The sequence below is a fragment of the Oncorhynchus mykiss genome, chromosome 8, assembly GCF_057628025.1.
Source record: "Oncorhynchus mykiss isolate SJ-2025 chromosome 8, ASM5762802v1, whole genome shotgun sequence".
Lineage (NCBI taxonomy): Eukaryota > Metazoa > Chordata > Actinopteri > Salmoniformes > Salmonidae > Oncorhynchus > Oncorhynchus mykiss.
In genome coordinates, this window is record NC_143029.1 from 78,491,559 (window position 1) to 78,514,000 (window position 22,442).

The 22,442-nt window shown below is 40.3% G+C and overlaps 1 protein-coding gene across 5 annotated transcripts in view; it reads left to right on the forward strand.

Moving 5' to 3' along the window:
* The window catches only part of LOC110530656 (ephrin type-A receptor 3), a 200,992-nt gene that overhangs the window by 114,164 nt on the left and 64,386 nt on the right, over positions 1 to 22,442 (forward strand). For 3 of the 5 annotated variants that reach the window (XM_036986284.2, XM_036986283.2, XM_036986291.2), the window contains exons 8-10: positions 500 to 612; positions 1,255 to 1,417; positions 7,828 to 7,936. In XM_036986284.2, coding sequence (XP_036842179.2) covers positions 500 to 612; positions 1,255 to 1,417; positions 7,828 to 7,936 — 385 coding nt within the window. Of the gene's footprint in view, positions 1 to 499; positions 613 to 1,254; positions 1,418 to 7,827; positions 7,937 to 9,489; positions 9,641 to 9,908; positions 9,969 to 10,366; positions 10,510 to 10,917; positions 12,135 to 18,421; positions 20,487 to 22,442 lie in introns of those variants that run through there. The other 2 variants (XM_036986285.2, XM_036986293.2) reach the window with 2 other exon arrangements.

Below are 22,442 nucleotides of genomic sequence, written 5' to 3' on the forward strand. Positions count from 1 at the left end.
GTGACCCCCTCTTTGTTCTTTCATTAGCTAAGTTCTACACTCTGCAGAGAACTGTCATTATAGCACAGTGGTAATCAATCTATAAATCTCGTTTCCTCACTCTCTTCCTCCCCAGCTGTCTCTCTCTTCCCTCATTCTTCCTTTCTATTTCCTCCCCCACTGTCTCTCTCCTTTTCTCCTGGTAGTCTTTCTTATTTTCTCTCCCCCTAAATTCCACTCCCAACTTCCATCTCTCTCTCTCTCTCTCTCTCTCTCTCTCTCTCTCTCTATAGTGAGTGTGGTTAACCTATATATCTGTCTGTAACTCTTTCTGTCTGTTTCTCTCTCTCTGTAGTGAGTGTGGTTAACCTATATCTCTGTCTGTCTGTCTGTCTGTCTGTCTGTCTGTCTGTCTGTCTGTCTGTCTGTCTGTCTGTCTGTCTGTTTCTCTCTGTAGTGAGTGTGGTTAACCTATCTCTCTCTCTCTGTCTGTCTGTCTGTCTGTCTATTTCTCTCTTAGTGAGTGTAGTCCTGAAGGAGAGGAGGAGTAAGGACAGTATCACTCTGGCGTGGCAGGGCCCTGACAGACCCAATGGAGCCATAGTGGAGTATGAAGTCATTTATTATGAGAAGGTGAGTCACATACACACCTCCATTTCTCTCTCCTTCTCTTCTCCTCTCATCTCATCCCTCTCTTCTATTCTTACTTATTGTCAGACTCAGACCTGAAAATCCCAGTGTGGACTCTCTAGCCAGTGTTTAATGGATCTGATAAGCACAGGAGTGCACTTGATTTAGCTCACTCTGCACATTGAATGGCCCCGAAAGGGAAGTTTATGTCCACCAAGGGCAGCAGGCAGGCTAAATAAAACAGCAACGTGAATGAAGAGAACAAGAGAAGAGAGGAGTGGGAAGTCTGTGTGTGTGTGTGTCTGTGTCTGTGTCTGTGTGTGCGTGTGTGTGTGTGTGTGTGTGTGTGTGTGTGTGTGTGTGTGTGTGTGTGTGTGTGTGTGTGTGTGTGTGTGTGTGTGTGTGTGTGTGTGTGTGTGTGTTTGTGTGTGTGTGTGTTATTGGCAGGGATCAGTGGTAATATTCCACAGTAACAGTGTTAATCAGTGTAGTGGAGCTCCTCTCATTAGAGAAGGTATCATAGGCACTGCAAGGAGGTTTTTCACTGACACACACACTCACTTAACATCTCTCTCTCTCTCATATATATCTCTCTCTCTCCATCTATTTCTCTCCATCTGTCTCTCTCTCTTCCTCTCCCATTAGAACCAGAGAGAGCAGAACTACACAGTCCTAAAGACCAGGTCCAATGTGATGACTGTAGACGGTCTAAAGCCTGGTACTACATATGTGTTCCGTGTCCGAGCTAGAACCGACGGGGGATACGGCAACTATGGAGGAGAGATAGAACTGGAGACCAGCCATGAAGGTTTCTTCCTCTTCCTCTCTCTCTGCTGTGTCTTTTAATGTTTCTCTGTCTCCGCCTATCATCCTCTTCTGGACTCTCTTCATCTTCCTTCTCTCCTCTCTTCTTTTACCTCTGCAATATCTCACCTCTACCTCTTCACCTCCATTCCTAGGGCTGGGTGATATGGACAAAATATCGTAGCAAAATATCTGTCTTATTTTGTGCGGTATTTGATGGTTTCTGAATGAAACAAGTTTCTAAATACAGTACCAGTTAAAAGTTTTAGAACACCTACTCATTCAAGGGTATTTCTTTATTTTTTACTATTTTCTCCATTGTAGAATAATTGTGAAGACATCACAACTATGAAATAACACATATGGAATCATGTAGTAACCACATATGAAATCATGTAGTAACCAAAAAAGTGTTAAACAAATCAAAATATTTTTTAGATTTTAGCTTTTTCAAAGTAGCCACCCTTTGCCTTGATAGCTTTGCACACTCTTGACATTCTCTCAACCAGCTTCACCTGGAATGCTTTTCCAGCAGTCTTGAAGGAGTTCCCACATATGCTGAGCACTTGTTGACTGATTTTCCTTCACTCTGCGGTCCAACTAATCCCAAACCATCTCAATTGGGTTGAGGTCGGGTGATTGTGGAGGCCAGGTCATCTGATGTAGCACTCCATCACTCTCCTTCTTGGTCAAATAGCCCTTACACAGCCTGGAGGTGTGTTGGGTCATTGTCCTGTTGAAAAACTAATTATAGTCCCACTAAGCACAAACCAGATGTGATGGCGTATCACTGCAGAATACTGTGGTAGCCATGCTGGTTAAGTGTGCCTTCCAAATAAATCACAGACAGTGTCACCAGCAAAGCACCATCACACCTCCTCTTCCATGTTTTACGGTGGGAACCACACAAGAAGAGATCATCCGTTCACCTACTCTGTGTCTCACAAAGACACTAATGTTGGAACCAAAAATCTCAAATTTGGACTCATCAGACTAAACAACATATTTCCACCAGTCTAATGTCCATTGTTCATGTTTCTTGGCCCAAGCAAGTCTCTTCTTATTATTGGTGTCCTTTAGTAGTGGTTTCTTTGCAGTAATTCGACCATGAAGGTCTGATTCACACTGTCTCCTCTGAACAGTTGATGTTGAGATGTGTCTGTTACTTGAACTCTGTGAAGCATTTATTTGAGCTGCAATTTCTGAGGCTGGTAACTCTAATGAACTTATCCTCTGAAACAGAGGTAACTCTGGGTCTTTCTTTCCTGTAGCGTTCCTCATGAGAGCCAGTTTCATCATAGCGCTTCATGGTTTTTTCAAAGTTCTTGAAATTTTCCAGTTTGACTAACGTTCACGTCTTAAAGTAATAATGGACTGTTGTTTTTCTTTGCTTATTTGAGCTGTTCTTGTCATAATATGGACTTGGTCTTTTACCAAATAGGGCTATCTTCTGTATACTATCCCTACCTTGTCACAACACAACTGATTGACTCAAAGACATTAAGAAGGAAAGAAATTCCACAAATATACACTGCTGGGGCGGCAGGTAGCCTAGTGGTTAGAGTGTTGGACTAGTAACCGAAAGGTTGCAAGGTCAAATCCCCGAGCTGACAAGGTACATATCTGTCGTTCTGCCCCTGAACAAGGTACAGTGCCTTGCAAAAGTATTCGGCCCCCTTGAACTTTGCGACCTTTTGCCACATTTCAGGCTTCAAACATAAAGATATAAAACTGTATTTTTTTGTGAAGAATCAACAACAAGTGGGACACAATCATGAAGTGGAACGACATTTATTGGATATTTCAAACTTTTTTAACAAATCAAAAACTGAAAAATTGGGCGTGCAAAATTATTCAGCCCCCTTAAGTTAATACTTTGTAGCGCCACCTTTTGCTGCGATTACAGCTGTAAGTCGCTTGGGGTATGTCTCTATCAGTTTTGCACATCGAGAGACTGAAATTTTTTCCCATTCCTCCTTGCAAAACAGCTCGAGCTCAGTGAGGTTGGATGGAGAGCATTTGTGAACAGCAGTTTTCAGTTCTTTCCACAGATTCTCGATTGGATTCAGGTCTGGACTTTGACTTGGCTATTCTAACACCTGGATCTGTTTATTTTTGAACCATTCCATTGTAGATTTTGCTTTATGTTTTGGATCATTGTCTTGTTGGAAGACAAATCTCCGTCCCAGTCTCAGGTCTTTTGCAGACTCCATCAGGTTTTCTTCCAGAATGGTCCTGTATTTGGCTCCATCCATCTTCCCATCAAGTTTAACCATCTTCCCTGTCCCTGCTGAAGAAAAGCAGGCCCAAACCATGATGCTGCCACCCCCATGTTTGACAGTGGGGATGGTGTGTTCAGGGTGATTAGCTGTGTTGCTTTTACGCCAAACATAACGTTTTGCATTGTTGCCAAAAAGTTCAATTTTGGTTTCATCTGACCAGAGCACCTTCTTCCACATGTTTGGTGTGTCTCCCAGGTGGCTTGTGGCAAACTTTAAACAACACTTTTTATGGATATCTTTAAGAAATGGCTTTCTTCTTGCCACTCTTCCATAAAGGCCAGACTTGTGCAATATACGACTGATTGTTGTCCTATGGACAGAGTCTCCCACCTCAGCTGTAGATCTCTGCAGTTCATCCAGAGTGATCATGGGCCTCTTGGCTGCATCTCTGATCAGTCTTCTCCTTGTATGAGCTGAAAGTTTAGAGGGACGGCCAGGTCTTGGTAGATTTGCAGTGGTCTGATACTCCTTCAATTTCAATATTATCGCTTGCACAGTGCTCCTTGGGATGTTTAAAGCTTGGGAAATCTTTTTGTATCCAAATCCGGCTTTAAACTTCTTCACAACAGTATCTCGGACCTACCTGGTGTGTTCCTTGTTCTTCATGATGCTCTCTGCGCTTTTAACGGACCTCTGAGACTATCACAGTGCAGGTGCATTTATACAGAGACTTGATTACACACAGGTGGATTGTATTTATCATCATTAGTCATTTAGGTCAACATTGGATCATTCAGAGATCCTCACTGAACTTCTGGAGAGAGTTTGCTGCACTGAAAGTAAAGGGGCTGAATAATTTTGCACGCCCAATTTTTCAGTTTTTGATTTGTTCAAAAAGTTTGAAATATCCAATAAATGTCGTTCCACTTCATGATTGTGTCCCACTTGTTGTTGATTCTTCACAAAAAAATACAGTTTTATATCTTTATGTTTGAAGCCTGAAATGTGGCAAAAGGTCGCAAAGTTCAAGGGGGCCGAATACTTTCGCAAGGCACTGTAGTTAACCCACTGTTCCTAGGCTGTCGTTGTAAATAAGAATATGTTCTTAACTGACTTGCCTAAGTAAAAATCAAATAAAAAAACAAGGCACAGCTGTTAATTAACTGAATGGCATTCCAGGTGACTACCTCATGAAGCTGGTTGAGAGAATGCCAAGAGTGTGCAAAGCTGTCATGTAGGCAAAGAATCTAAAATCAAAAATATATTTTGATTTGTTTAACACTTTTTTTGGTTACTACATGATTCCATATGTGTTATTTCATGGTTTTGACGTCTTCACTATTATTCTGCAATGTAGAAAATAGTAAAAACAAAGGCAAATCCTTGAATGAATAGGTGTGTCCAAACTTTTGACTTGGCCCAAGCATTTTAACGGTCTTTCTCCATTCTGATTGTTTTATAACAAACCAAACTAGAACAAAGATGACAGTAAAGTTGTCCAATTTATATAACTGTTCATTTATTTAGCAGTGCACCAAAATATCTTTCTAGACGGTATTGTAAATATCCATACCGGTATGCCTTAACGGCATACCTTATAAGAAAGATATATCTCCCAGCTCTGCTTACTCCTCCCTTTTTCTACTGTCTTTCAGTCTCATATTGGAAGGACATGAAAATCCAGCTCATGACATTGTCTCAAATTCAACTAGGGCTGTGACGATTATGGAATTTTGGGTAATAATTAATTGTCATGCAATTGACGGTTTTTAAATTGTAATTTTTGTTGAACTTTTTGTTGTTGTTGCTATGGTCGCAACAAGATCTCATTGTTTTCCTTAGAAATTCTAAGTATTTATGATGATCTATTTTTGACACTGTATTTCCACGTGGTCACAGGGTTAATTCCACTTGGTTGCAGGGTTAAAACCGAGTGGTTAAGGTTTTGGCTATGGTTTGGGGAAGGCTTAAAACAAAATAGTAATAAAAAAAAAACTTCCTATTCCATCAAGTGTAATCAAGTATTATCATGGCTTACTAGAGCCTTGTGAACTGGGATGGCGCAGTGGTCTGAGCAGCACGGCTCCAAGCATCAGGAGTTCGCTCCCAGTGCTGAGCAATCAATTGTTAGTGTCGAGGGAGGCATATATCGACATTCTCAATACTACGTCTTTTTAATCTGATGACATACCATACCCAATGAATACAACATAGGTTTGGTGACACCTTCGTCTCAAAAACAAATGCTTTTGACTGCTTGGATCTTTTGGAAATTAAGCTTTTCCTCCTGAATATGTCGTTCTGCGAGTAAAATAATTACTTACTTTACCCTCCTAATGGAAAAATAAAAACTGCTATTGGGTAAACTATATTTACTAATGTCTGAAAATTAAAGTTGAACCCCCCCAAACTCCTAAAATATATGTAAGACAAATCATTGTTTTACTTCACCATTATTGTTCATAATTGTCGGTTACATGATTGTATGATTATTGTGCCAGCCCTATGTTCACCTCGACTGAATATCGATCATGTAAATCAAATGTGAATCTGATCAATCGTTTAGTTCAAGTTCATGAAATGAAAACCAAAGATTGAGCTGACTGAATATTAGTCATATCAATTCTACGAAGTGGGATCAATGTTATTGTTGATTACTTACTAAGTCTTCTTCGTGTGTGTGTTTGATGTTAGGGAATGGAATAGAAGACCAATGGCCATCTATCGCTGCCCGGCGGCATTGATTTGCCTGAATGGGCTGGCTGCCCATGCACACGCACACACACACACACACACAAATGCATGCTCGTGCTTGGCTAAACTTGATAAATGAGGTATTTGTTTTGAGTAATGGCCCGATTATTGCAGTGTAAAAATCAATGTAGTTTCACAGAAACTTTTAAAGCAGGCTTGTTATGTACAATGTTAACATATCCATTTGGACAGCACAGGAAAACTCATGTATTTACAGTCTCCTGTGTTTGAGGAATATTGAAATGGAAAATGCTTTTTTTATCATGAAAGAGTGTGCTGAGAACATTCTCTTTCAATCTCCCTTTCTCTTTCTCTCACTCTCTTACACGCACGCGCACACACACACTCACACACACACACACACTCACACACACACACACACACGCACGCGCACACACACACTCACAAGCTGGAGTCTTTGCCACCAAAGTCAACGACAGTTATCTCTGCTTCTGCACAGCAAGCGGTACAGACACAACAAGTCTGAAACCAACAGGACCCTGAACAGCTTCTAACCCCAAACCAGAAGACTGCTCAATAGTTAGTTAAATAGTTAACCAAATGTCTACTCAGACTTTCTGCATTGACCCCTTTTTTGTGCTAACTTTTTTTAATCATCATATGCTGCTACTCTTTACTATCTGTCACTTTATTCCTAGTTACACCACCGTTCAAAGGTTTGGGGTCACTTAGAAATGTCCTTGTTTTTGAAAGAAAAAAAAAATTAGTTCCAACCAGCATAGAAAGAGCAGTGGGAGGCAACAGTGCACAACTGAACAAGAGGACAAGTACATTAGAATGTCTAGTTTGAGAAACAGACATCTCACAAGTCCTCAACTGGCAGCTTCATTAAATGGTACCCCCAAAACACCACTCTCAACTTCAATAGTGAAGAGGCGACTCCGGGATACTGGCCTTCTGGAGTCGCCTCTTCACTGTTGACGTTGAGACTGTTGTTTTTCAGGTACTATTTAATGAAGCTGTCAGTTGAGGACTTGTGAGATGTCTGTTTCTCAAACTATACACTCCAATGTACTTGTCCTCTTGCTCAGTTGTGCACAGGGGCCTCCCACTCCTCTTTTTATTCTGGTCAGAGCAAGTTTGCGCTGTTCTGTGAAGGGAGTAGTACACAGCGTTGTACGAAATCTTCAGTTTCTTGGCAGTTTCTCACATGGAATAGCCTTTATTTCTCAGAATGATCAATTAGCCTTTTAAAATGATACACTTGGATTAGCTAACACAACGTGCCATTGGAACACAGGAGTGACCATTGCTGATAATGGGCCTCTGAACGTCTATGTAGATATTCCATTAAAAAAAAACTACAACAGTCATTTACAACATTAACAATGTCTACACTGTATTTCTGATCACACACATAGACACACCTTCTCACAATGTGTTAACCCTTTCTCTTGCCTGTGATTCCCTGTCTCAGACATGTTGGCCATAGGAGACCCTAACCAGTCTACTATCCTGGCTGTGTCCATCACTGGAGGCATCGTACTGCTCATCTTCCTGGTGGCCTGCTTTGTTGTCAGTGGCAGGTAAGAGTGCTACACACACACTCCCACACACACTGAAATGTACCTTCAGGCAAAATTAGCTAACGTTCAGCGAAGGTCATTTGTAAACCCAGTGGTGTTATATGCAGGCTAGACTAGTGAGTCAAATTAAAGAAGAGAACCAGAGAGAAGAAATGAGATAGGAGGAGGAGAGGAGGAAAGGAGAGAACTCTTCTTGGATGCAGTCCAGACAGTCTGAGTTAGGCTCCAGCTCTCCTGTACCAAAGGAGGAGAGGAGAGAGAGATGACAGGCCAGTGATTTATAATGTCTGTAAATTAATGCTTATCCTATATACGCACTGACTAGATTAAAGAGCTATTTTTCCCCTCGACACACACACATTGACATACCGTACACACACACACTTCTGAGGTCTGTAAAAACATTAGTATTGATTAAGGGTGATTGCCTATCAGGCTGAGTGCCCTATTAATTATTGACTGGGTGAAATCTAGTTAGTGGATACCGTCCTAATCACACACACACACACACACACACACACACACACACACACACACACACACACACAATAACATACAAATACACACATAAAACACGCTCACATACGTAAAAGTTGAAAGGTTGAAGAAGAAAATGGCAAGACAGGCTAGATGGCCGACAGGCAGGGTGTTAATCCTGGTTTACTAAAAGTACACACAGACACACACATACAGCTAATCAGATTTCACAGGCTGGAAGGCAGGCGAGGTGTTAACTAGGTTTTACAGGGGGGTCGATATACCGCCAACAATTACCTCTCCCTCCAACCCTCTTTTCTGATTGTGACTTGATGGGATGCAGTTAATGTCAGAAAGTGACTGTTCACAGCAGGTTAGGATAACTCATGTATCTGGTTAGGAGAACTCACGTAGCAGGTTAGGAGAATTGATGTAGCTGGTTAGGAGAAGTCACATAGCTGGTTAGGAGAACTCACGTAGCTGGTTAGGAGTACTCACATAGCAGGTAGCTGGTTAGGAGAATTCACGTAGCAGGTTAGGATAACTCACGTAGCAGGTAGCAGGTTAGGAGAACTCACGTAGCAGGTAGCTGGTTAGGAGAACTCACGTAGCAGGTTAGAACAACTCGCGTAGCAGGTAGCAGGTTAGGAAGAACTCAAGTAGCAGGTTAGGATAACTCACGTAGCTGTTAGGATAACTCACGTAGCTGTTAGGATAACTCACGTAGCTGTTAGGAGAACTCACGTAGCAGGTTAGGAGAATTTGTGTAGCAGGTCGGCGGGATTGACGTAGCAGGTTAGGACAATTAGGTTGAAGATAAATTTCACTGCTGCTCTATTTCACTATAAATGTACATTAATATGTTATTAACATATCATATGTGTCATGAAAAATTTGAATATCCTCACTTACCCGCAAATACCGAGCTTTTCTGCGTCTCACCAGTAGAATTAGGACAGCTACATTTCCTGGTTGTAAGCAAACCACAATATCCAGAGTTCTTGGCGATTTCAGGACGTAGTACCGGCCTGTGTATCCAGTTGACGTGAGAAATATCAAAATGTCTGCATTTGTAGCCAGCACTTTCAGCCAGAGGATTTCGAAACGGAACTGAAGTCTCAACTGATGGGGTTGCCATGGCGTCGAACATCGATTTTCCCCTTCACTTCAAAGATGAAGTCATCCGATCAGCCAACATCAGAGCAGCAGAAAACAAGTCAAGCTGTGGTAACGTAACTAACATTACCTAGCTAACTAGCTAGCTGGCGAACTACATTTATTTATCTAAACCAAAATCTAGCTAGCTGGCTTTCATAATACGCTGGCTTAACATTGCAAAGCTTATCAGTGTAATTAGCAAGCTGCTATCTGGTGATGTGATTTGTAACTTTGCAGGGTGACGTTAGCTTCGTTAGGTTACGTTAGCTAACCGTTAGCTATCTAGCTAACTAACTATTGCAGAGACTAACTATGTGTGACTATGTGTTTTATTTAGAGTCTGATCCCATCAACATCTGTAGAGGCATCAACATCGAGCTCAGCACCAGGAAGTAGTGTAAGTCACTTTCTAAAAGCTTACTAAAATCTACTAAATCTTTCCCTGACTACATTATGAGCAAATAAATCTACTGGAGCTAGGCATAAACATGGTCTGTGTCTTGTTGCCATAATTTGTGTGTTTACAAGGAGGCTACAACTTCTGCTGTAGTTTTCTCTGTATTGTTGAGACTTAGTTGAAAGGTAATGCGAGGCTTGAAGTGTAAATTGCAGAAAAGGAAGTATTAGTAAGGGGGGGTGACTGGTGTCTGTTAGGGGTGGGTATTGTGTGTGAAGGTTAATATGAATGATCTGTTGACATGGGGGGGGGGGGATATAGGACCTTGTTTGAGTGTGTGTAAATGCGGACATATTCGTCAATTGTTGGCTGATCACTGACTACTGTGTGTCCAACAGAATAATCATGTTGCTGTTGACGACAACCTGGACACCAGCTTTACTAATGCAGAGCCTGTGGACCGGTTGGTTGAAAGCTTTCAGCCTGGAATAAGCTCAAGCTCAACATAATCTTACTTTGACACAAGCCAGGACAGCTAAAGGTATTTATGAAAGCACAATACCCTCTTGAAAAACACTAAACTGTCACAAGAAATGTGCTCCTCAAACTTTTCACACCCTTACAGTCAGTTCTTTGGCATGAGGGAGAGGGGCTGTTAGTACACTCTTCTAGCCTATTCACTCTACTGTTGGCAGTGCTTGTCTACTCAACAGCACAACTGTAGCTGCTCATACATAACAAGACACGACTAGACTGTACATCAGTCAAGAAGACCCCCTCAAACTTTTGACAGATTTTCTAACAGCCCATCTCAATGCCCCATTATTGACTCTGAGTGTAACAGAACACATACCAGTCTACTGTACCCTGTTTTGTTTACATAGTGTGGTTCTATGGTTATTGTATGTTTATACATCCTCACGATCAGCTTCACGTCTCTCTCCTGGAGACTTGCAGTGCAAACAAATCTTCTGCAAGAGGTCGAAGCAGTGGGTGGTGAAAAACGTGTAAGAGTGGCTTCTCCACCTAGCTGTGGAGTGCAGAAAGGACCAGACAATCGTCTACAAAGAGCCTGAGTCACAGATCCCCAAACCCAACAGCCCTGCCAACATCGCCAAAGACTGCCAAACCAGCTGCCATTACCCAACGCAAGAGGAGGTTCACCAGCTGAAGAACAATATGTAACCTGCCTGGAATATTCAACCAACACAATACCCATATTCAGTTAGACTGATGTTGTGGTATAATATAGAATGCCTAGTATGCTCAAAATTGCATTGTGGTATAGATATTTCTAGCTGTTGTACATATATATATATACTTCAATGTTTCATCTTTATATTTACTATTTTATATATTGTAGAATAATAATAGTGAAGACATCAAAACTATGAAATAACAAAGTGTTAAAAAAAATCCTAATATATTTTTTAGATTTTAGAATCTTCAAAGTAGCCACCCTTTGCCTTGATGCCAGCTTTGCACACTCTTGGCATTCTCTCAACCAGCATCACCTGGAATGCTTTTCCAACAGTCTTAAAGGAGTTCCCACATATGATGAGAACTTGTTGGCTACTTTTCCTTCACTCTGCGGTCCAACTCATCCCAAACCATCTCAATTGGGTTGAGGTCGGGTGATTGTGGAGGCCAGGTCATCTGATGCAGCACTCTCCTTCTTGGTCAAGTAGCCCTTACACAGCCTGGAGGTGTGTTGGGTCATTGTCCTGTTGAAAAACAAATGATAGTCCCACTAAGTGGGATAGCGTATCACTGCAGAAGGCTGTGGTAGCCATGCTCGTTAAGTGTCCCTTGAATTCTAAATAAATCAACCGATAGTGTCACCGGCAAAGCACCATCACACCTCCTGTCATGCACTGATCTGTTTAACCTGTCCTGGTGATTGTCAAAACCCCTTCCAGGTGTCGCTTCTTTTCCCTGCTGTATTTATCCTTGTGTTTCCTCTCTCTCTGTGCCAGTTCATCTTGTATGTTCAAGTCAACCAGTGTGTCTTTCCTGTGCTCCTGCTTTTCTATTCTCTTTTACTAGTCCTCCCGCTTTGCCTGACCATTCTGCCTACCCTGACCTCGAGCCTGCCATTCTGTACCTCTGGATCTCTGAACTGGTTTTGACCCCTTTTGGATTGTTAATAAACATCTTGGACTCTAACCATCTGCCTCCTGTGTCTGCATCTGGGTCTCGCCTTGTGCCCTTATACCTCCTCCTCCGTGCTTCACGGTGGGAACCACACAAATCAAATCAAATGTTATTGGCAGATGTTATTAGCAGATGTTAATGCGAGTGTAGAGAAATCCTAACAAGTAATCTAACAATTCCACAACTACCTAGTACACACAAATCTAAATGGATGGAATAAGAATATGTACATATTAATATATGGATGAGCGATGACCGAGCGGCATAGGCAAGATGGTATAAGATACAGTATAAACATACGTCATGACGTTGCCCTGTTGGGGGAGGTTTATGACCCCATAAATACCTTTCCCCCTTTTCTCTCCACTCTACGGAATGGCCTCTTGGAAAGCCCTTTGATAACATAGAGTATGGTAACATAAAAAGGTTGGGGAAAATAACAATATTTCTGTAATCCAACCAGTTGAAAGTGTCCGTTGGCACTTAAAGAATATGATGTCAGATCAGTTGGTGTCTGGGACATTATATCTGATGATCGGACAACATAAATTGTACCTTGGAAAGTCTACACGTTATAGTTATCAAATTCACATGGAATTGTTGTGCAATTTAAATGTTTAAATATGAAACTATTTGTGAAAAGATTAAATGTAATTTTAGCTTCTAAATGAGAGAATTGTTTTCATAAGTAAACTATGCTCACTCAGTGGCCACGTCCAAGTGAACGGACATTGGTTGAGAGGAGAGAAACAAGCCCTTATCTTCTCCAGTGTAAAAGCCCCCGTGACCCAATTCATGTCAGACTAAGCAAACCCCAGCGTGAGCTGTGGTTGCGAATGGTTGAATATCCACTCTACATAACAAAATTTACATGAGAACAAATCACGTGGAGGTGACATCCACGCTGGAAGGATGAATTTCTACTACACCAGCCAGAATGCAGCGTGAGCTGATTATGGCAAAATGGTATGAACTTTCAACTCTTTTTCACTAAAGAAGAAGTTATATATAGAAGTCGAGTTATCAGCTACAGCTGTAAACATACATGCCCTAGGAAAGGACAGACAATCTCCTGAGAAGACAGGGTATAACGTATCTGCCCTACAACACTACGACCAGTCAGATTCTACAAGGGACAAGGGCAATCTCTTCTGGGCAAACCAGTCTTCCATCTTCGACCCATCTATCGAAGCGCAGCTCAGTGCAAATATATAACTTGCATTTTCCTTTTCCGAATGGGTGGTTATTAGAATGCATAAGATTCTGTATTCACGTTAGCATAGCTTTTCAATGTCCGATAGAGACCCAATCTCTTTAGTCCCTCAGTTTTCCCACTCTTTCATTCAAACACAACCCTCATTATTTGTGTAACCAGCCGTCATATCGGTTTCCATCTGCTAGGGACTTATTCCATCTGTTTCCATCTGCTAGGGACTGCTAGGGACTTTATTTTATGACATGATTAGTAATCGATGTATGATCCATCCTGTGTATATGTAATACTGTGTGATTATTTAGTAAATAAATAATTAACCTCTCTGATCTCCCCATCCCGGATCCGGTATCGTGACTACAGCCTCAAGCTCATTACCATAACGCAACGTTAACTATTCATGAAAATCGCAAATGAAATGAAATAAATATGCCATCTCTCAAGCTTAGCCTTTTGTAAACAACACTGTCATCTCAGATTTTCAAAATATGCTTCTCAACCATAGGAAAACAATAATTTGTGTAAAAGTAGCTAGCTAGCGTAGCATTTAGCGTTAGCATTAGCGTTAGCATCCAGCACGCAACATTTCAACAAAAACATAAAATCCTTAAAATAAAATAATTTACCTTTGAAGAACTTCGGATGTTTTCAATGAGGAGACTCTCAGTTAGATAGCAAATGCTCCGTTTTTTCCAAAAAGATTCTTTGTGTATTAGAAATAGCTCCGTTTTGTACATCACATTTGGCTACAAAAAAAACCCGAAAATTCAGTCCTCAAAACGCGAACTTTTTTCCAAATTAACTCCATAATATCGACTGAAAACATGGCAAACGTGGTTTAGAATCAATCCTCAAGGTGTTTTTCACATATCTCTTCGATGATATATCGTTCGTGGAAGCATGGTTTCTCCTCTCAATCAAATGGAAAAAAACTTGCAGCTGGCTTTGCGCACCAATTTCGATGCAGGACACCAGGCGGACACTTGGAAAATGTAGTCTCGTATGGTCAATCTTCCAATGATATGCCTACAAATGCGTCACAATGCTGCCGACATCTTGGGGAAACGGCAGAAGGTCTAAGCTTATTCCTGTCGCATTCACAGCCATATAAGGAGACATTAGAAAACAGAGCTTCAGAAATTCTGCTCATTTCATGTTTGACGTTTCATCTTGGTTTCGCCTGTAGAATGAGTTCTGGGGCACTTACAGACAATATCTTTGCAGATTCTGAAACTTCAGAGTGTTTTCTTTCAAGAATATGCGTAGTCGAGCATATTTTCGTGACAAAATATCGCGCTTAAAACGGGAACGTTTTTTATCCAAAAATGAAATAGCGCCCCTAGAGATCCAACAGGTTAAGCCAATTTTTGTATTGCAGATTCAACTTGTTAGCCAGGGTTCATGAAGATAACCAAGAATTTTACGACATTCAGATGAGACTGAATAAGGTGTTGATTAATAATTGATTGCTAATGATGTAAAAGATCTTCAAGAGTGGATTCAGGAGATAGCCGCTCTAAATAAACGAATGCTTCCGTGGTGCCTCAGGTTATTAAATAGTTAACTGTTGCATGGTTTAATTCAATCACATAATCAGTAAAACATTAGTTTCCCTCTCTGGAGTAGGCGGACGCTTGCGTCCCACATGGCCAATAGCCAGGGAAAATGCAGAGCGCCAAATTCAAATACATTTCTATAAAAATCTAACTTTCATTAAATTACACATGCAAGATAGCAAATTAAAACTTCTTACCGACGTGGTTCCTGCACAGGAACACCTCAGCGGAAATTTCAGAGCGCCACCTATAGTACTATAGTATAGTACTCGATAAATCTCAAACTTTCATTAAAACACACATGCAAGGTACTGAATTAAAGCTACACTCGTTGTGAATCTAGCCACCAAGTCAGATTTGTAAAAAGCATGAGAAGCTATTATCTGATAGCATGCACACCCCCAAAATACCAAAACGTCACCTAAACAACAGATTTTGCGGTAGCCGGCGCTACACAAAACGCAGAAATAAAATATAAAACATTCATTACCTTTGACGAGCTTCTCTGTTGGCACTACTATATATCCCATAAACATCACAATTGGGTCTTTTTCCCGATTAAATCCATCAAAGTATGCCAAAAAAGTCCATCTATAAAGGCCGTCTGATCCAAGGAAAATGCAGCTTCACACGACGCAACGTCACTTTTAAAATTAACAAAGTTGCCTATAAACTTGTACAAATCACTTCAAACGACTTTTGTAAACCAACTTTAGGTATTAATAAACGTTAATAATCGATCAAATTGATCACGGGGCGATCTGTATTCGATAGCAGCAAGTCTTGAAATCATCGTCCATTTTTTTTACTTTCATAATTTCCTGGGTGCACCCCAAGACAGGAAGTGCCTATACGTCATCCCACCAAGGATGCAAAGAAATGCCAGTATTGGCGACATCGTGTGGAAGCTGTAGGCGTTGTAAACGGAACCGGATCTATTTTCTTTCGCCTTAGACAATTCAAAGACTGGCGGATTAATTTTTTTTGTGTGTTTTTGGTGAACAGTTTTCCCTGGGATTTTTACTCCTAAACACGCTCTGTTATAGCCACAGACACAATTTTACCCGTTTTAGAGACTTCAGAGTGTTTTCTATACACACATACTTATCATATGCATATACTATATTCCTGGCATGAGTAGCGGGACTTTGAAATGTTGCACGATTTTTAACAAAAAGCTGCGAAAATTCGCAGCATCCTTAACAGGTTTTAAAGCTACATTCGTTGTGAATCCAGCCAACATGGCAGATTTCAAAAAGGCTTTTTGGCAAAAGCATAAGATACTATTATCTGATGATAGCAAATGAGTAAACAAGTAAACAATGAGAGAGAAGCATATTTCAACTCTGCAGGCGCGACAAAACGCAGAAATAAAATATAAATCATGCCTTACCTTTGACGAGCTTCTTTTGTTGGCACTCCTATATGTCCCATAAACATCACAAATGGTCCTTTTGTTTGATTAATTCCGTCGATATAAATCCAAAATGTCCATTTATTTGGCGCGTTTGATCCAGAAAAACACCGCTTCCAACTTACGCAACGTCGCTACAAAATATCTCAAAAGTTACCTGTAAACTTTGCCAAAACATTTCAAACTACTTTTGTAATACGACTTTAGGTATTTCTAAACATATATAATCGATCAAATTGAAGACGGGATGATCTGTGTTCAATACAGGAGCAAAACAAACTGACGCTACTTTTCTGGTTACGCGCCTCTATCAAAAGGTACACATGAAGTGACGTTCGTTCTGAGCTATGGTACTTCTTCATTACACAAAGGAAAAACCTCAACCAATTTCTACAAACTGGTGACATCCAGCGGAAGCGGAAAGTCGATTAGAATGCTGTATTCCCCATGAAAACATATTGAAAAGACAGTGACCTCAAAAAAAATTGGAATGATTTGTCCTCAGGGTTTCGCCTGCTAAATAAGTTCTGTTATACTCACAGACATGATTCAAACAGTTTTAGAAACTTCAGAGTGTTTTCTATCCAATACTAATAATAACATGCATATATTAGGATCTGGGACAGAGTAGGAGGCAGTTCAGTTTGGGCATGCTATTTATCCAAAAGTGAAAATACTGCCCCCTACCCTAAACAGGTTAATCAATTTATAAAATAGCATGTCATATAATAGGCGTCTAGGCGTCCCACTAGCGGGACATCTTCCGGAGGATGCAAAATTCAAATAAATAATCATAAAAATTATGTATTTTAAACATTTAGGAACATAAGTGTCTTATATCAGTTGAAAGCTTGAAATCTTGTTAATCTAACTGAACTGTCCGATTTGCAGTAGTTATTACAGCGAAAACATGCCATGTGATTATTTAAGGACGGCACCCCACATCAAAATAGTTTTCCACCGGCACAGGTTTCATAAATTCACAAATAGCAATTAAATATTTACTTACTTTTTAAAAATCTTCCTGTGATTTGTCATTCAAAGGGTCCCAGCTTTAACATGTAGTGTCATTTTGTTAGATAAAATCCTTTATATCCCAAAAAGTCAGTTTAGTTGGCGTCATCGATTTGAGTAATTCACTCACATTCAGAGAAAGGAATCCGAAAATCTACCCCTAAACTTTTTTCAACATGTCAAAAACATTTATATTTACTCCTTAGATACCCTAAAATGTATTCAAACTATAATATTTCTTACAGAAAGAAGTATGTTCAATAAGAAATTGATTTTAGCTTGTGCGTCCTGTCTTCAAACGCTGATATTTCTTAATCATTTTGGAAGTTACAAGCCTGAAAGTTGAACATAGACTGCTGACACCCTGTGGAAGCCATAGGAATTGCATCCTGGGAGCTAATTTCCAGTATGCCCTTATACTTGCCATTGTAAGAGCATGATCTCTCAAACAAACTTTGGATTTTCTCCTACCATATCTATTGTGTTATATTCTCCTTTATTATTTTAACATTTCTACAAACTTCAAAGTGTTTTCTTTCCAATGGTATCAATTGTAAGCATATCCTAGCTTCAGGGCCTGAGCAACAGGCAGTTTACTTTGGGCACGTCATTCAGGCAGAAATTGAGAAAAATATGTTTTAATCAGTCAGAGACACAACACATACGAGATGAATAATGTAAGATATGTAAATATTATTAAAGTGGTATTATTTAAAGTTACTAGTGATCCATGCGGATATCATCCGCTCACAAAGACACGGCGATTAGAACCAAAAATCTCAAATTTGGACTCAGACCAAAGGAAAGATTTTCACCAGTCTAATGTCCATTGCTCGTATTTCTTGGCCCAAGCAAGTCTCTTATTATTGGCAGTGTCCTTTAGTGGTTTCTTTGCAGCAAGTTGACCATGAAGACCTTAGTCATGCAGTCTCTTCTGAACAGTGGATGTTGAGATGTGTATGTTCATGGAACTCTTGTGAAGCATTTATGTGGGCTGCAATTTCTGAGGCTGGTAACTCTAATGAACTTATCCTCTGCAGCAGAGGTCTTCCTTTACTGTGGCAGTCCTCAAGAAAGCCTATTATTCTTTGTTTTTAAACAGGACAATGACCCAACACACCTCCAGGCTGTGTTAGGGCTATTTGACCAAGAACGAGAGTGATGGAGTGCTGCACCAGATGAAGCTGGTTGAGAGAATGCTAAGAGTGTGCAAAGCTGTCATCAAGGCAAAGGGTGGCAAGTTTGAAAAATCTAAAATATATTTTGATTTGTTTAACACTTTTTTGGTTGCTACATAATTCCATATGTGTTATTTCATAGTTTTGATGTTTTCACTATTATTCTACAATGTAGAAAATAGTAAAAATAAAGAAAAACTCTTGAATGAGTAGGTGTGTCCAAACTTCTGACTGGTACTGTATATAGAGTTGAAGTCGGGAGTTTATAAGCACTTAGGTTGGAGTCATTAAAACTCATTTTTCAACCACTCCAAAAATGTTTTGTTAACAAACTATAGACTTGGCAAGTCGGTTAGAACATCTACTTTGTGCTTGACACAACACATTTTTTCAACAATTGTTTACACACAGATTATTTCATTTATAATTCACTGTATCACAATTCCAGTTGGTCAGAAGTTTACACTCACTAAGTTGACTGTGCCTTACAACAGTTGGGAAATTCAAGGGAATGATGTCATGGCTTTTGAAGCTTCTGATAGGCTAATTGACATCATTTGAGTCAATTGGAGGTGTACCTGTGGCTGTATTTCAAGGCCCTACCTTCAAACTCAGTGCCTCTTTGCTTGTCATCATGGGAAAATCAAAAGAAATCAGTCAAGACCTCAGAAAAAAATGTAGTCTGGTTCATCCTTGGGAGCTATTTCTGAATGCCTGAAGGTACCACGTTCATCTGTACAAACAATAGTATGCAACAATAAACACCATGGGACCACGCAACCGTCATACCGCTCAGGAAGGAGACGCATTCTGTCTCCTAGAGATGAACGTACTTTGGTGCGAAAAGTGCAAATCAATCCCAGAACAACGGCAAAGGACCTTGTGAAGATGCTGGAGGAAACAGGTACAAAAGTATCTATATCCACAGTAAAACGAGTCCTATATCGACATAACCTGAAAGGCCGCTCAGCAAGGAAGAAGCCACTGCTCCAAAACCGCCATAAAAAAGCCAGACTACGGTTTGCAACTGCAAATGGGGCCAAAGATCGTACTTTTTGTTGAAATGTCCTCTGGTCTGATGAAATAAAAGTAGAACTGTTTGGCCATAATGACTATCGTTATGTTTGGAGGAAAAAGGGGGAAGCTTGCAAGCCAAAGAACACTGTACCAACCGTGAAGCATGGGGGTGGCAGCATCATGGTGTGGGGGTGGCAGCATCATGGTGTGGGGGTGCTTTGCTGCAGGAGGGACTGGTGCACTTCATAAAATAGGTGGCATCATGAGGGAGGAAAATTATGTGGATATACTGAAGCAACATCTCAAGACATCAGTCAGGATGTTTAAGATTGGTCGCAAATGGGTCTTCCATATGGACAATGACCCCAAGCATACTTCCAAAGTTGTGGCAAATTGGTTTAAGGACAACAAAGTCAAGGAGTGGCCATCACAAAGCCCTGACCTCAATCCCATAGAAAATTTGTGGGCAGAACTGAAAAAGCGTGAGCTAGCAAGGAAGACTAGAAACCTGACTCAGTTACACCAGCTCTGTCAGGAGGAATGGGACAAAATTCACCCAATTTATTGTGGGAAGCTTGTCGAAGGGTACCCAAAAACGTTTGACCCAAATTAATTTAAAGGCAATGCTACCAAATACTAATTGAGTGTATCTAAACTTCTGACCCACTGGGAATGTGATGAAAGAAATTAAAGCTGAATTAAATCCTTCTCTCTACTATTATTCTGACATTTCACATTCTTAAAATAAAGTGGTGATCCTGACTGACCTAAGACAGGGAATTTTTACTAGGACTAAATGTCAGGAATTGTGAAAAACTGAGTTTAAATGTATTTGCTTAGGTGTATGTAAACTTCTGACTTCAACTGTATACAGAATATATAACGGTGTTTAATAGAATATATTTTCAAAGTGTACTGACAAGTTACTCAATTATTCCTGCTGCATCCGATACCAATAAAGTGTTTACTTAATTTCCGGCGTTAATTCGTTTTGATTTTCTTTAAATGTGTTGGGATAAACTAGCTTCACTCTTACTGCTAAAACAAATAATGCAGGAACTTTGTGTATCATTTAAACGCTAATTTGTTGGCAAGTAGCATGTTTCAATAAAACAGTAGATTAGTCTATCAATAAACCTAATAAGTAGACATGGATTGTATTCAAGATGAAGTTTATTTGCTCTGGAGACTGAGGTGAGTTTACACAGCAGTAAGCAGTAACAGTTACGGCATTGTATGACATAAATACAGAAAAAAAGAATATGCAACTTACGCTTGTAATAACTGCTACAGTTCTACAAAAGGAATAACTGCATATGGTGTGTTTTGGTGGTGCAGTGAGGTGTTTGGAGTCACTTTAATACAAGGGGAGATTGTTGTTATGGGACCTTTCACATCTCCCCTTGAGAGTAATCAACGTGTTTGTGTCCAAGCAGTATTTAATGTGTGAGAGAGTCAAAAATGCTATTACACATTCATGGGTAGTCATTGTGTACTGTCTGTATTCCTACTGTAACAGCATAGTGTAGAATGAGACATGTCACAGACACACGTTCACTACCTACCTAGCTATATCACACAAGTAAAGTAACTCCAAGACTAATATGAGTCATAAACCCAAAGTCATTCCTTTACTCTACACCATTATCATCACAACATTTCTTCCGTTTTGCTCATAATGAGAGACATTGAGGCTAGCTAGGCTAGTTAGCTTGCTAGCTATAACGTTATACTACAGTACATTTTAGGTATATTAAATACACAGCTAGCTAACTAAACTTGGTTTTAGCTTGCCTTGTAATGGTACTAGCAAGCCTTGATATGGCCAAATCGATCACCAAATTGTATTGTACTGAACAACACTGCCTCGTGTAAAAAGAGAGCTTTTATTGCTAGCTAGCTACAGATAGCAAAACAACTTACTTGTTTGTAATTTGCCTGGTAGTCCTGGTCCAGCCCAGATGGTCTAGGCTGCTGCCGCTGCTTGCTAGTCTCACAGTTATTTCTGTCACTGTTTCAACTGCTCTTCAGTGTATTCTGGCTCAAATGAATAGGGCTGTATGTTCCTATGTAAAAGAACATTAAAAAAATAAATAATCGTCCAGCTCTTCTTGGAATGAGGAATCATCAGAAGCTGCCATTGTAGCTAATTAATTATCTTGGATAGACAGTGCATGGTAACATAACTTCCATGTACCTGTAAACTAGTATTGCTCCCCGTTTTGAAAAGCTTTCTTAAGAGGATAGGAACAAAGAAGTAGGGCTCCCGTCAAACTGTAGTCTTTACAGAGCCAGGGGAAATGAGTCAACCTAGCTATCCTTCAATGTCCTGGCAGATAGTCCAATGGTTCTATTTGAACAAGGACAACCATATCTACTTGCTGCTAGTGGGATCGTGCAATCGGCGAAACACAAAGGCCACAATAATTGCTAAACAACATGACTCCAATAATTTTTTTATCAGACATCAGACTCAATCAACCATGACGGCATTGGTTGAACTCTTCCGGTGCAAATTTAAAAAAATACAGCTATAGTCCATAACTTTGTCTGAAACACCTCATCACTCATAATTATGTAGTGAGACTGGAAGAACACCCCAAATAGTGTCTAGCACTGAAGTTTCCCTTACAATTTAGGAAAGGGGTTAGGGTTAGCTAAAATTCTCCCTGATGCCACTCAAACATCCAACTTTTGATGTCACTTTGACATGAGCTTCATCCCTCCTAGCCATGAACCTCTTCTCTCTCCTCCCACTCTTTCCTTCCTTTCATTCTGCCATGGCTTGGATAGGGGGATGGAGGCAGGGCTGGGGGTTGATTAGTGCTTTCTAATAGAGAACCTCGAAACAGGATTGTGTGTGTGTTTGACTGCAGATTGAATGAGATCAAAGACAGCACTTGAGAGACAAGAAGGGAAAGGAGAAAT